At 39.1% G+C, this 12,315-nt stretch overlaps 1 protein-coding gene across 7 annotated transcripts in view; it reads left to right on the top strand.

Annotated features, from left to right (window-relative positions):
* The window catches only part of fbxo16 (F-box protein 16), a 44,946-nt gene that overhangs the window by 8,239 nt on the left and 24,392 nt on the right, over positions 1–12,315 (top strand). For 5 of the 7 annotated variants that reach the window (XM_059982109.1, XM_059982111.1, XM_059982110.1 and 2 more), the window contains 2 exons: positions 6,407–6,613; positions 7,757–7,921. In XM_059982109.1, the coding sequence (XP_059838092.1) occupies positions 6,407–6,613; positions 7,757–7,921 (372 nt within the window). Of the gene's footprint in view, positions 1–5,273; positions 5,347–6,406; positions 6,614–7,756; positions 7,922–12,315 lie in introns of those variants that run through there. The other 2 variants (XM_059982113.1, XM_059982114.1) reach the window with 2 other exon arrangements.

Raw genomic sequence — 12,315 nt, 5'->3', positions numbered from 1 at the left:
GGAGAGTTCGTATGCTCTACCAGAGTGCCGGGGGCGGGGGGGCAGTGTGTTACGGCGTCCAATCTGGAGTTGGTACTGCTCTTCAGTGTTTGCTCAGCAGAGTGCAAGCCTTATTGTGTTTGGCTGCAGTCTGCTACAGCATTCGTGGATTCTTGGACTATATTTTTTTTCATGGTTGTATTTTTACTGATCTCTTACATGTGCCTTTGCTGTGTAAGACTGCAGGTACTGTGTTTTACATCTTAGCCTGGGAGTAATGCTGTTTTGTTTGGCTGTGTTCTTGGGTACTCATGTATGATTGAATAACAATTAAACTTGAACTTGAATGGTATTCCACTGGGATCTGTACTGGAACCTTTGCTGTTTGTGGTATATATAAGTTACTGGATGAAAAGGTGGATGGGTGGGTTAGTAAGTTTGCCATTCTTCTTTGCTACCCACAACTCCATCAATCTTCATATCATGAAAAGAATATAGTGGAATATAGATCATTTGCAGATATGGGCGGAAAAATGTCAAATGGAAGTTAACCTGGTCAACTGTGAAGTTTTGCAACTTGGTAGGTCAAATGTAAAAAGACAGTACACCGTAAAGGGCAAGTCCCTTAAAGACAGGTGGATAGGGTGGTTAAGAAGGTATATGACATGCTTGCCTTTATTAGTTGAGGCATTGAGTTCAAAAGTCAGGAAGTTATGTTGTAGCTTTATAAAACTCCAGGTAGGTTGTATCTGGTCCTCAGTTCGCCCCATTATGGGAAGGATGTCAGGCTTTGGAGAGGGAGCAGAAGAGTTTTACCAGGATGCTGCCTGGATTAGAGGGTATGTGCTATAACGAGAGGTTGGATAAATCAGGGTGCTTTCTCTAGAGTGGCATAGGCTGAACAGAGGTTTATAAGGTTATGAGAGGCATACATAGAATTGACAGATAGTATCTTTCTCCCAGGGTTGAAATGTCTAATAACAGAGGGCATGCACTTAAGGTGAGAGGAGATAATTTCAAAAGTGATAAGAAAGGGGCAAGTTTCGTTACACAAAGAATGATAGAAGCCTGGGGTGGCGATAGAGTCAGAAACATTTGGGACTTAAAAAAAAAATTAAATAGGTACATGAATGTGAGGAAAGTGGAAGGATATGGACATTGTGCAGGCATAGGGAATTAGTTTAGTTGACCATTTGATTAATAATTTAATTGGTTTGGCACAACGTTGTGGGCTGAAAGGCCTGTTCCTGTGTTATCATGTTCCTTGCAGAATTAGAAAAAGAATTTGAACATAAACCAGTGGAGTGAGGTGGATGTGATTTAATAATCTTTTTATCTTTACCTCAGAAAAGAAGGGTTAGAGTAAAGGCAGTAGTGAAGATGAAGTTGTAAAGAGAGTTCTAATGGAAAGATGATTGATAGTGATCAGCCTTTTCCTAAAGGGAAAACATTGTCAGCCCTGACTTTTCTTAAGATCCAATATCAATTTTTCTAAACAAAAACACGCCTGTTAATAAATCCTCCCTCCTATATTTGTGTTATATTCTGAAGTTTCTTAACTCCATATTGATTGAGAAACAAGCATGTTTTTTTTATTTGCTCTGTAATAGCTGCATGTAGAACAGAATTTGACAGATACGTAAGACTTCCTATCATTAGAGGAAATCAGTTGATTGTAACTAATAGTTCAGCCTGGGTGGCAGATCCTGATACAGTACCTCTTTTCCAAATGTATGGTACAGCAATGGAAAGTTATTTGCATGGATGTGGACTGGAACCATTCGCAACAAATTCCTTTTATTTCGATCAATGCAAAACACAAGAGGTTTAGTTTCACATCAGGCATTCTTGCATAAGAATGTTGTATAATACATTCCTCAGAATGTTCTACCTAATTATGTCTTTCCCTCTTTTTTTTAATCCCAAGTTTGTGTGATGTGAAGTGATGTTTGATGCCTATTAGGTAGTGAAGCTCACGAAATACACATACTGCATCCTTGCCTGCAGTGCGTAAGGTTGCGGAGTAAGATGGAGATAGTTTCTTGTGGACTTTACGCACCGGTTTTATAAAGTCAGGACTTGTCTGCAGACAAGGGCTAATTGTGACTAGGGTTAATTAGCAAAGGTCAATAAAAGAAGCAGGCTTTGAGCAGAGCAGCTATTGTGTGAATGCAGTGTTAGAGTGGTCAGGCTTTAGCTCAACAGGTTTAGGCTAGGCACAGGCTAGAACTTAAGTCTGAAAATTCAGAGACATAACAATTGCGGTCAGGATGGTAGTTAAAGCAATTGAATGCTTCTCCTGTGAGATGTGGGATTTCAGGGAACCTAATGGCCTCCCTGATGATTACATCTGCAGGAAGTGCACCCAATTTCAGCTCCTGACAAGGTCAAGGAACTGGAGCTGGATCTAGATGCACTCAGGACCATCCGAAAGCTGAAAACTTCATAAATCATCCTTTTATTAAAGTGGTCACACCCACAGTGAGGGTTCAAATAGTAGATAGGTGGCCACAAGGTGAAGTAAGAGAAGTAAGCAGTCATTTCAGGGTTCCCATGTAGTCATTCCCCTCAGCAACAAGTATACCTTTTTGGATACTGCTGAGTGGGAGGAGGGGTAGAGGATGGATGACCAATCAGGGCACAACAACGGCAGCCAGGGCATTGGCACTATGGCTAGCACTGGTGCTGGGAAGAGTGGTAGTTATAGGAAACTTGATAGGTACGGGAGCTGATAGTAGATTCTGTGGCCACGAAAGAGAAGCCAGGATGGTGTGTTGTCTCCAGGTGCCGGGTTACAGGAAGTCTCAGAGCGGCTGCAAAAGATGGTGGTTTAGCATGGGGCAGAATCGAAAAGGATAATGAATACAAGACTGAAGATGTTATATTTGAATGCACCAAGTCCAGGGAATAAATAAAGAAGATAATCTTGTAGCGCAATTAGAGATATGGTGACTGCAGGTATGACATTGTGGGCATCACTGAGACATGGCTGAAAGAAGATCATAATTTGGAGCTTAACATCCAAGAGCAGCATTGAAAGATGTGGAAAAAAAATGGCAAGGGTAAAAAGACTCTGATGGGAGTTGCATACAGTTGCCAGAATATGAGAGATAAATTTCAACAGGAAATAGAAATGGTATGTAATTAGGACAGTGTCACAATAGTCATGGGGCATTTCAATATGCAGGTAGATTGGGAAAATCAATTTGGTGCTGAATCTCAAGAGAAAGAATGTGTAGAATGCCTATGAGATACCTTTTTAGACCGGCTTGTGATTGAGCCCACAAAAGGTAATTCTGGATTGGATGTTGTGTAATGAACTAGATTTGATTAGGGAGCTTAAGGTAAAGGAACCCTTGGGACAGTGATTGTAAAATGATAGAATTCACTCTGTAGTTTGAGAGGGAGAAGATAAAGTCAGATGTAAAACTATTACAGTGGAGTGAAAGGAATTACAGAGGCATAAAAGAGAAGCTGGCCAAAGTAGAAAGGGACACTAGCATGGCAGAACAGCAGTGGCTGGAGTTTCTGGGGGCAATTCAAAAGGTGCAGAAAAACGATTAGAAGGAATTTCTTTAGGCTGGGAATGGTGAATCTGTAGAATTCATTGCTATGGATGCCTGTGGAGGCCACCTCATTGAGTATATTTAGAGTCGTAGAGAAGTACAGCATAGAATCAGGCCTTTTGGCCCCTCTACCCCATTCCAAAACCATTTCAACTGCCTACTCCCATCGACCTGCATGGGACCAAAGCCCTCCATACCCTTACCGTTCATGAACCTATCTAAACTTCTCTTAAGTGTTGAAATTGAGCTTGCATGCACCACTTGTGCAGGCAGCACACTTGCACGACCCTATGAGTGAAGAAGTTTCCTCCTCATGTTCCCCTTGAATGTTTCACCTTTCACCCTTAACCCATGACCTTTGTATGTGGTCCCAACCACAGTGGAGAAAGCTTGCTTGCATTTACCCTATCTATACCCCTCATAATTTTGTATACCTCAATCAAATCTCCTCTCAATCTTCCACATTCTAAGGAATACAGTATTCAACTATTCAATCTTTCCTTATAATGCAGGTCCTCCAGACCCGACAACATCCTTGTAAATTTACTCTGTACTCTTTCAACTTTGTTTACATCTTTCCTGTAGGAGTTAACCAAAACTGCACACAATGCTCCAAATTAGGCCTCACCAATGTTTTAATTCAACTTCAACGTAACATCTCATTTTTTGTACTCAATACATTGATTTATGAAGGCCAATGTGCCAAAAGCTTTCTTTAGACCCTATCTGCATCTGATGCCACTTTCAGTGAATTATGAACCTAAATTGCTAGATCCCTTTGTTCTACCACACTCAGTAGTGCCCTACTGTCCATTGTGTAAGACCTACCCTGGTTGATCCTACCAAAGTGCAAAACCTCGCACTTGTCTGCATTAAATTCCATGTGCTATTTTTCAGCCCATTTTTTAAACTGATGTAGATCCGTATGCAAGCCCTAATAGCCTTCCTTGCTCTCTACTACACCCCCCATCTTGGTTTCATCCACAGATTTGCTGCTCAAGCTTTGTACTCTTAAAGTTTCACTTTTGAAGACCTCCCACTTATGAAGTACACCTTGCCAGAAAACAGCCTGTCCCAATCCGTACTTGCCAGATTATTTCTAAATTAGCCATTCTCCAATTTAGAATCTCAACCCATGGACCAGACCTTTCTTTTTGCATATATACTTTGAAACTACTGGCATTGAACTCACTAGATGCAAAGTGTTCCCATACTCAAGCTTTTGTCACCTTCCCTGTCTCATTCTCTAATAGCAGATCCAGTATCACATGCTCTCCAGCTGGGACTTCTACAGATTGATGAAGGAAATTTCCCTGAACACATTTGACAAACTCTATCCCATCTAGTCCTATTACAGTACGGGATTCCCAATCAATATGTGGAAAGTTAAAATCACCTACCATAACAACCTTATATTTCTTGCAACAGTCTGTGATCTCTTTACAGATTTGTTCCTCTAAATTCCTAGGACTGTAATATAGCTCCACTAATATGATCGTACCTTTTTTATTTCTCAGTTCCACCCATGATGCCTCAGTAGATGAGTTGTCCAGTCTGTCCTGATGGAGCACTGCCGTGATATTTCCCTTGACAAGTAACACCACCCCTCCTCCTTTAATCTATCCCGCTCTGTCACGTCTAAAACAATAGAACCCCAGAATATTGAGCTGCCAGTCCCTCCCCTCCTGCATTCAAGTCTCACTAATGACTATGATATCATAATTCCAGGTGTTGATCCATGCCCTGAGCTCAACTGCCTTTCCTATGGCAGCGCTCCATCAGGACAGACTGGAGAAGCCAGGTGAGTGGGAAAGGTAAAGGGCAAAAGAGGAAAGAATCTGATAGGAAAGGAGAGTGACCATAGGAGAATGGGAAGGAGGAGGGGACCCAGGGGAGGTGATAGGCAGTGAGAAGAAGTAAATGGTGGGTTTGAGGGGAAGTTAAAGCCTGGAGGGGAGGGAGAGGGAAAAGAGGGTAAGGTAGTGGATAAAGGGGATGGAAAGAAGCAGAAATCAAGATTTTAAATGAAGAGAAGATGAGGGAGGAATGAGAAAATGAGAGAACAAAAATCAGAATTAGGTTTATTATTGCTAACATTAATCATGAAATTGTTTGTGGCAGCAGTACAGTGCAGGCATAACTAATACCACAAGCCACAACCAAAAAAAAAGTGCAAAAGCGGAATACTGAGGTAGTGTTCCTGGGTTAATGGACCAATCAGAAATCTGATGGTAGAGAGGAAGAAGCTGTTTCTAAAGCATCGAGTGTGGTTCTTCAGGCTCATATACCTCCTTCCTGATGGTGGTTCTTAAAATTTCCTCAATGGTGCTCACAATGAAGCTGGCTAAGACTACAACTTTCTGAAACCATTTATGATCCTGTACATTAGTGCTTACATACCAGATGGTGATGCAACCAGTCAGAATGTTGTCCACAGTACATTTGGAAATTTGCTTGAGTCTTTGGTGGCATACCAAATCTCAAAAGCTCTTAATGAAGTATAGCCATCGGCATTCCTTCATCATGATTGCATCAAAATGATGGGTCCAGATGAGATCCTCTGAGATATTGATGTTCAGGAAAGAGAGAGGTTGAGAACAAAAACAGGAAGAGAAGTAACAAAAACAGAGGTGAAAAGTGACAGCTTGTTGGTTTAATCCTAGCCTTAATGAAGGGTCTCAGCCCAAAAAATCAACAGTTTATTCCCCTCCATTGATGCTGCCTGACTTGCTAAGTTACGCAAGCATTTTGTGTGTAGCTTATTGGCTTTATTGTATCATCAGTCACAACTGTTTGTATGCCATCTAATATTATTGTTTGATGTTGAGATTTTTTTTGTATTCCCTCACATCTTCATTCAGTTTGATAAGTGGACCGATATGCAGCGTCGCAAGGTTCTTCTTGACCTGTTTGAAAGATGCTCTGTCTCTCAGTTGAAGTTTTGTGAACAATATTTGCGCAGTAGAGTTCCAATGGAAGCATTGGACTTCACCTGTTTTCTTCCCAGAGTGCTGTCTTTGTACATCTTCTCCTTCTTGGATCCAAGGAGCCTTTGCCGGTGTGCACAGGTAACTCTTATGCAGAATTAATTCTCCATTTTCAAGATTTGGATGTTGCTTACAAGGCCAGTATTTATTGCACATCTCTAATTATCCTTGAGAATGTATAGTATATAGTATAATGGCTAACTTCACTCACCCTAACACTGAACTGCCTATGGACTCATTTTCAAGAACTCTTCTTCTCACTTTCTCTATATTTATTGATCATTTGTTTATTTTTCTTTTATATTTGCAGTTTGTTATTTTTTGCACATTGATCATTTGTCTTGTTGTGTATGGCCTTTCACTGATACTAATATGTTTCTTTGTAATAAATGTAAATTCCTGAAAGAAAATGAATCTCACGATTATATATGATGACATATAGTTTGATAATAAATTTACATTACTTTGGTATTTTTGAAGTAGTACTGGAACAAACAAATCTATGGTTTTCTAGATGAGAGTTAATCCTGTCTCTAAGAATCTTCTCCAATACAGTAATTTTCCTACCACTGATGTAAAGCTCACTGGCTATTATTCTCTGGTTTGTCACTGTTGCCTTTCTTAAACAGAAGAACAATATTGTCTATTCTCCTGTTCATCTCTGTTTAACAAGAGTGCAAAGATCTCTATCAAGGCTCCAGCATTCTTCTGTCTTTCTTCTCTTAATATCCTGGGATCGATCCCATCAGGCCCTGGGAACTTATCCACATACATGTTCTTTGAGTCCCAACTCCCACTCCTTCATATCAACATGCCCTAAAGGAGTAGCATATGCAAGCAATTTCCAAGTTCTTGTCCTTGGTAAATACCAATCCAAAGTACTTATTTAATACATCACACACTTTTGTTTGTTTTATAGTTCCAGTGATCTCACTGAGCATATTATGTTCACATTGATCATATAAAGCATGCTATGTTACCATCGGAAGCATGGCATTACTTGAGGCTGCCCCCAGCACATATAAACTAGAAAACCTACAGCGCAGTACAGGCCCTTTGGCCCACAATGCTGTGCCGAACATGTACTTAAATCCTTGGACTTTTGTTGGTTGTTGATGCAAATGACGCATTTCACTGTGCGTTTTAGCATTTTGACTTACATTGACAAATAAAGCAAATTTTTATATCTTTGATTGTAGCTGTGCCCTTTCTGCTATCTCATAGGTGAACTGGCATTGGAAAAATCTTGCTGAGTTGGATCAGCTCTGGATGCCCAAATGCCTGAGACTAGGTTGGTACATCAGCTTCTCACCTACTCCCTATGAACAAAGAATCTGGAAAAGACATTATGTTGAGATGGTGAAGGAGCTAAATGTTACCAAGCCAGAGGTTAGTGACATATCCCAATGTACTTCAGTGATTTGCCACATTCATTAATTTGTTACCTGTCACTATGCTTAGATTATTTGAGTATTGATTGGCATCTCCCTCGAGCAAGGGGTTTGGATGGGGTGGAGTTTGTTAGGTGATTCAGGAAGGTTATGTAGATAAGTCTACAAGAGGAGTGGCTTTACTTGATCTGGTACTGGGAAATGAACCTGGTCAGGTGTCAGATCTCTCAGCGGGAGAGCATTCTGGAGACAATGATCACAATTCTATCTCCTTTACCATATCATTGGAAAGGCATAGGAACAGACAAGTTAGGAAAATGTTTAATTGAAGTAAGGGGAAATATGAAGCTATCAGGCAGGAACTTGGAAGTATAAATTGGGAACAGTTGTTTTCAGGGAAATATAAGGCAGAAATATGGCAAATGTTCAGGGGATTTTTGCAACACGCAAATATAGGTACATTCCAATGAACAGGGAAAAGACGGTAGGATACAGTAACCATAGTGTACAAAGCCTGTTGAAAATCTAGTCAAGAAGAAAAGAAAAGCTTACGAAAGGTGCAAAAAACTAGGTAATGATAGAGATCTAGAAGATTATAAGGCTAGCAGGAAGGAGCTTAAGAATGAAATTAGGAGAGCCAGAAGGGGCCATGAGAAAGGAAAACTTAAAGGTATTTTACAAGTATGTGAAGAGCAAGAGGATAAAATATGAGAGAATAGGACTAATCAAGTATGACAGTGGAAAAGTGTGTATGGAACCTGAGATAGCAGAGGTATTTAATGAATATTTTCATTTTTAAATCTTTTTTATTAATTATTATTGAAGATTAACAAAAAAAGATACATTAGTCAATATGTCATTATATACAATAAAGAATTAAATTAGCTTTATTAATCAGTTATTTGCTAAGCAATATATCAGTAATAACCATATAACTGTATAACAATTACAGCACGGAAACAGGCCAAATCGGCCCTTCTAGTACGTGCCGACGCTTACACTTACCTAGTTCCAGTGGCCTGCACTCAGCCCATAACCCTCCATTCCTTTCCTGTCCATATACCTATCCAATTTTACTTTAAATGACAATACCGAACCTGCCTCTACCACTTCTACTGGAAGCTCATTCCACGCAGCTACCACTCTCTGAGTAAAGAAATTCCCCCTCGTGCTACCCTTAAACTTTTTCCCCCTAACTCTCAAATCATGTCCTCTTGTTTGAATCTCCCCTACTCTCAATGGAAAAAGACTATCCACGTCAACTCGATCTATCCCCCTCATTATTTTAAATACCTCTATCAAGTCCCCTCTCAACCTTCTACGCTCCAAACTCAATCTGCCATCGTTCAGCCCACTCTTCTAACTGGCCTAAATCTCTGCAAAGACCTAAGTTGTTCAGCCTTTCTCTGTAACTTAGGTGCTGAAACCCACGTAACATTCTGGTAAATCTTCTCTGTACTCTCTCTATTTTGTTGATATCTTTCCTATAATTCGGTGACCAGAACTGTACACAATACTCCAAATTCGGCCTTATCAATGCCTTGTACAATTTTAACATTACATCCCAACTCCTATATTCAATGCTCTGATTTATAAAGGCCAGCATACCAAAAGCTTTCTTCAGCACCCTATCCACATGAGATTCCACCTTCAAGGAACTATGCATCATTATTCCTGGATCACTCTGTTCTACGGCATTCTTCAATGCCCTACCATTTACGATGTATGTCCTATTTGGATTATTCCTACCAAAATGTAGCACCTCACATTTATCAGCATTAAACTCAATCTGCCATCGTTCAGCCCACTCTTCTAACTGGCCTAAATCTCTGCAAGCTTTGAAAACCTACTTCATTATCCACAACACCACCTACCTTAGTATCATCTACATACTTACTAATCCAATTTACCACCCCATAAACCAGATCATTAATGTATATGACAAACAACATTGTACCCAATACAGATCCCTGAGGCACACCACTAGTCACCGGCCTCCAACCTGACGAACAGTTATCCACCACTACTCTCTGGCATCTCCCATCGAGCCACTGTTGAATCCATTTTACTACTTCAATATTAATACCTAACGATTGAATCTTCCCAACTAACATTCCGTGCAGAACCTTGTCAAAGGCAAATAATAAGAAAAAATAAAGTGTTAAGAATATTTTTTTGAAAGAAAAAGAAAGACAAAAAAGAACCCCTACTAACTAAAAAAAAAACCCATTGGGAGCATAACCCCAGAGCTATACATCATACAAGCTTCCAAAAAAAAAAGCATCAATCTGCCAACTCAAATCCACTTTAAAAAAATCGGAAGGAAACCATATTAATTAACTCAAATCAGATGATAGTAGCGGGCAAATGAACTCCACCTTTTCGCAAAATCGAATCGAGGATCAAAAGTTCGACTTCTGATTTTCTCCAAACTAAGACATAGCATCACCTGAGAAAACCATTGTATCAAGGTAGGAGCAGAAGCATCTTTCCATTTCAACAAAATAGCCCTTCTGGCCAATAATGTAACAAATGCAATTACATGTCGGTCTGATGGAGAAATACCATGAATATATTGAGGAATTATACCAAATAAAACTGTCAATTTATTAGGTTGTAAATTAATTTTTAAAACTTTAGAAGTTGTAGAGAAAATAGACTTTTAAAAATGTTTCAGTACAGAACATGACCAAAACATATGTGTTAATGTAGGTGTCTCAGTTTTACATCTATCACACTGACTATCAACATTAGGAAACATTTTAGAAGGTCTTTCCTTTGTCAGATAGTAACGATGTACAATTTTAAATTGGGTTAAAGAGTGATTGGCACAAATCGAAGAAGAATTGACCAACTTCAAAATCTGCAACCAATCTTTTGTTATCAGGGTCACGTTAAGCTCTCTCTCCCAATCTTGCTTAATCTTAAGTGAAGGATAATTGTGCTGTTGTAACAATAAATTATAAATTTTCCCAATAAAACCCTTCACTAAAGGATTCATTTTTAAAATAATATCTAACAGGTCAGAATCTTGTATATATGGAAAATTACTTAAGTATTTTTGTAAGAAGTGTCTGACCTGAAGATATTGCAGTAAATATGAATATGAGAGAGTGTATTTAGTTACTAATTTCTCAAAAGGCATCAGTCAGCCATCTTGAAACAAATCTGTGAAGGAATAAACCCCTTTATTCCTCCAAAGAAGAAAAGTAGGATCTCTTAATGAAGGTTTAAATAAATAATTTTGATAAATTAAACTAAAAACTTACACTTTCGTTAGTTGGCCAAATTCATGCAGTTAAAATGATGATTTTACCAAAATTTTTATATGTATTTCAAAATATCCCTATTTTTTTTTAACTAAGAAGTTCTTCGATCAGGTTGACTCCATTATTTCATCTTTTGTTTGGAATAATAAAAGACCAAGAATTGCTAAATATCATTTACAAAAATTAAAAAAAGATGGAGGTCTTGCTTTGCCTAATTTAAGAATGTATTATTGGGCTGTTAATATATGTTATATGTGTTTTTGGTTATATTGGACTGATAGAGATGAACGACCTCCATGGAATGATTTGAAATTGAATGCTGTGAAACCGTTTCACTTAACCTCATTATTAGGAGCATCTCTGCCTGTACAACTGGCCAAAATTGCTAATTTAAATTTATATCCTGTGATTAAGCAGTCATTACAAATATGGTTCCAGTTTCATAAATTTTTTAAGCTTAATGAATATTTGGCTTCAGTATTCATTACAGAAAAGGATCTTGGCAATTGTAGAGATGATTTACAGCAGATTGAAAAGCTTGAGCATATAGACATTGAGAAAGAAGATGTGCTAGAGCTTTTGGAAAGCATCAAGTTGGATAAGTCTCCGGGACCAGATGAGATGTTCCCCAGGCTACTGTGGGAGGCGAGGGAGGAGATTGCTGAGTTTCTGGCAATGCTCTTTGTATTATCAATGGGGACGAGAGGTTCCAGGGGATTGGAGGGTTGCAGATGTTGTTCCCTTATTCAAGAAAGGGAGTAGAGATAACCCAGGAAATTCTAGACCAGTGAGTCTTACTTCAGTGGTTGGTTAGTTAATGCAAAAGGTCTTGAGAGGTGGGATTTCTGAACCTTTGGAGAGGCATAATATGATTAGGAATACTCAGCATGGCTTTGTCAATGGAAGGTCATGCCTTACGAGCCTGATTGAATTTTTTGTGGATGTGCGTAAACATGTTGATGAAGGTAAAGCAATAGATGTGTATACGGATTTCAGCAAGGCATTTGATAAGGTACTCCATGCAAGGCTTATTGAGAAAGTAAGGAGGCATGGGATCCAAGGGGATCTTTGTGGATCCAGAATTGGCATGCTCACAGAAGGCAAAGAGTTATTGTAAAGAGGT

The sequence above is a fragment of the Hypanus sabinus genome, chromosome 10 (assembly GCF_030144855.1).
Source record: "Hypanus sabinus isolate sHypSab1 chromosome 10, sHypSab1.hap1, whole genome shotgun sequence".
Lineage (NCBI taxonomy): Eukaryota > Metazoa > Chordata > Chondrichthyes > Myliobatiformes > Dasyatidae > Hypanus > Hypanus sabinus.
Note: the sequence above shows the minus strand (reverse complement) of the source record. Positions and strands in the feature narration are given on the sequence as shown.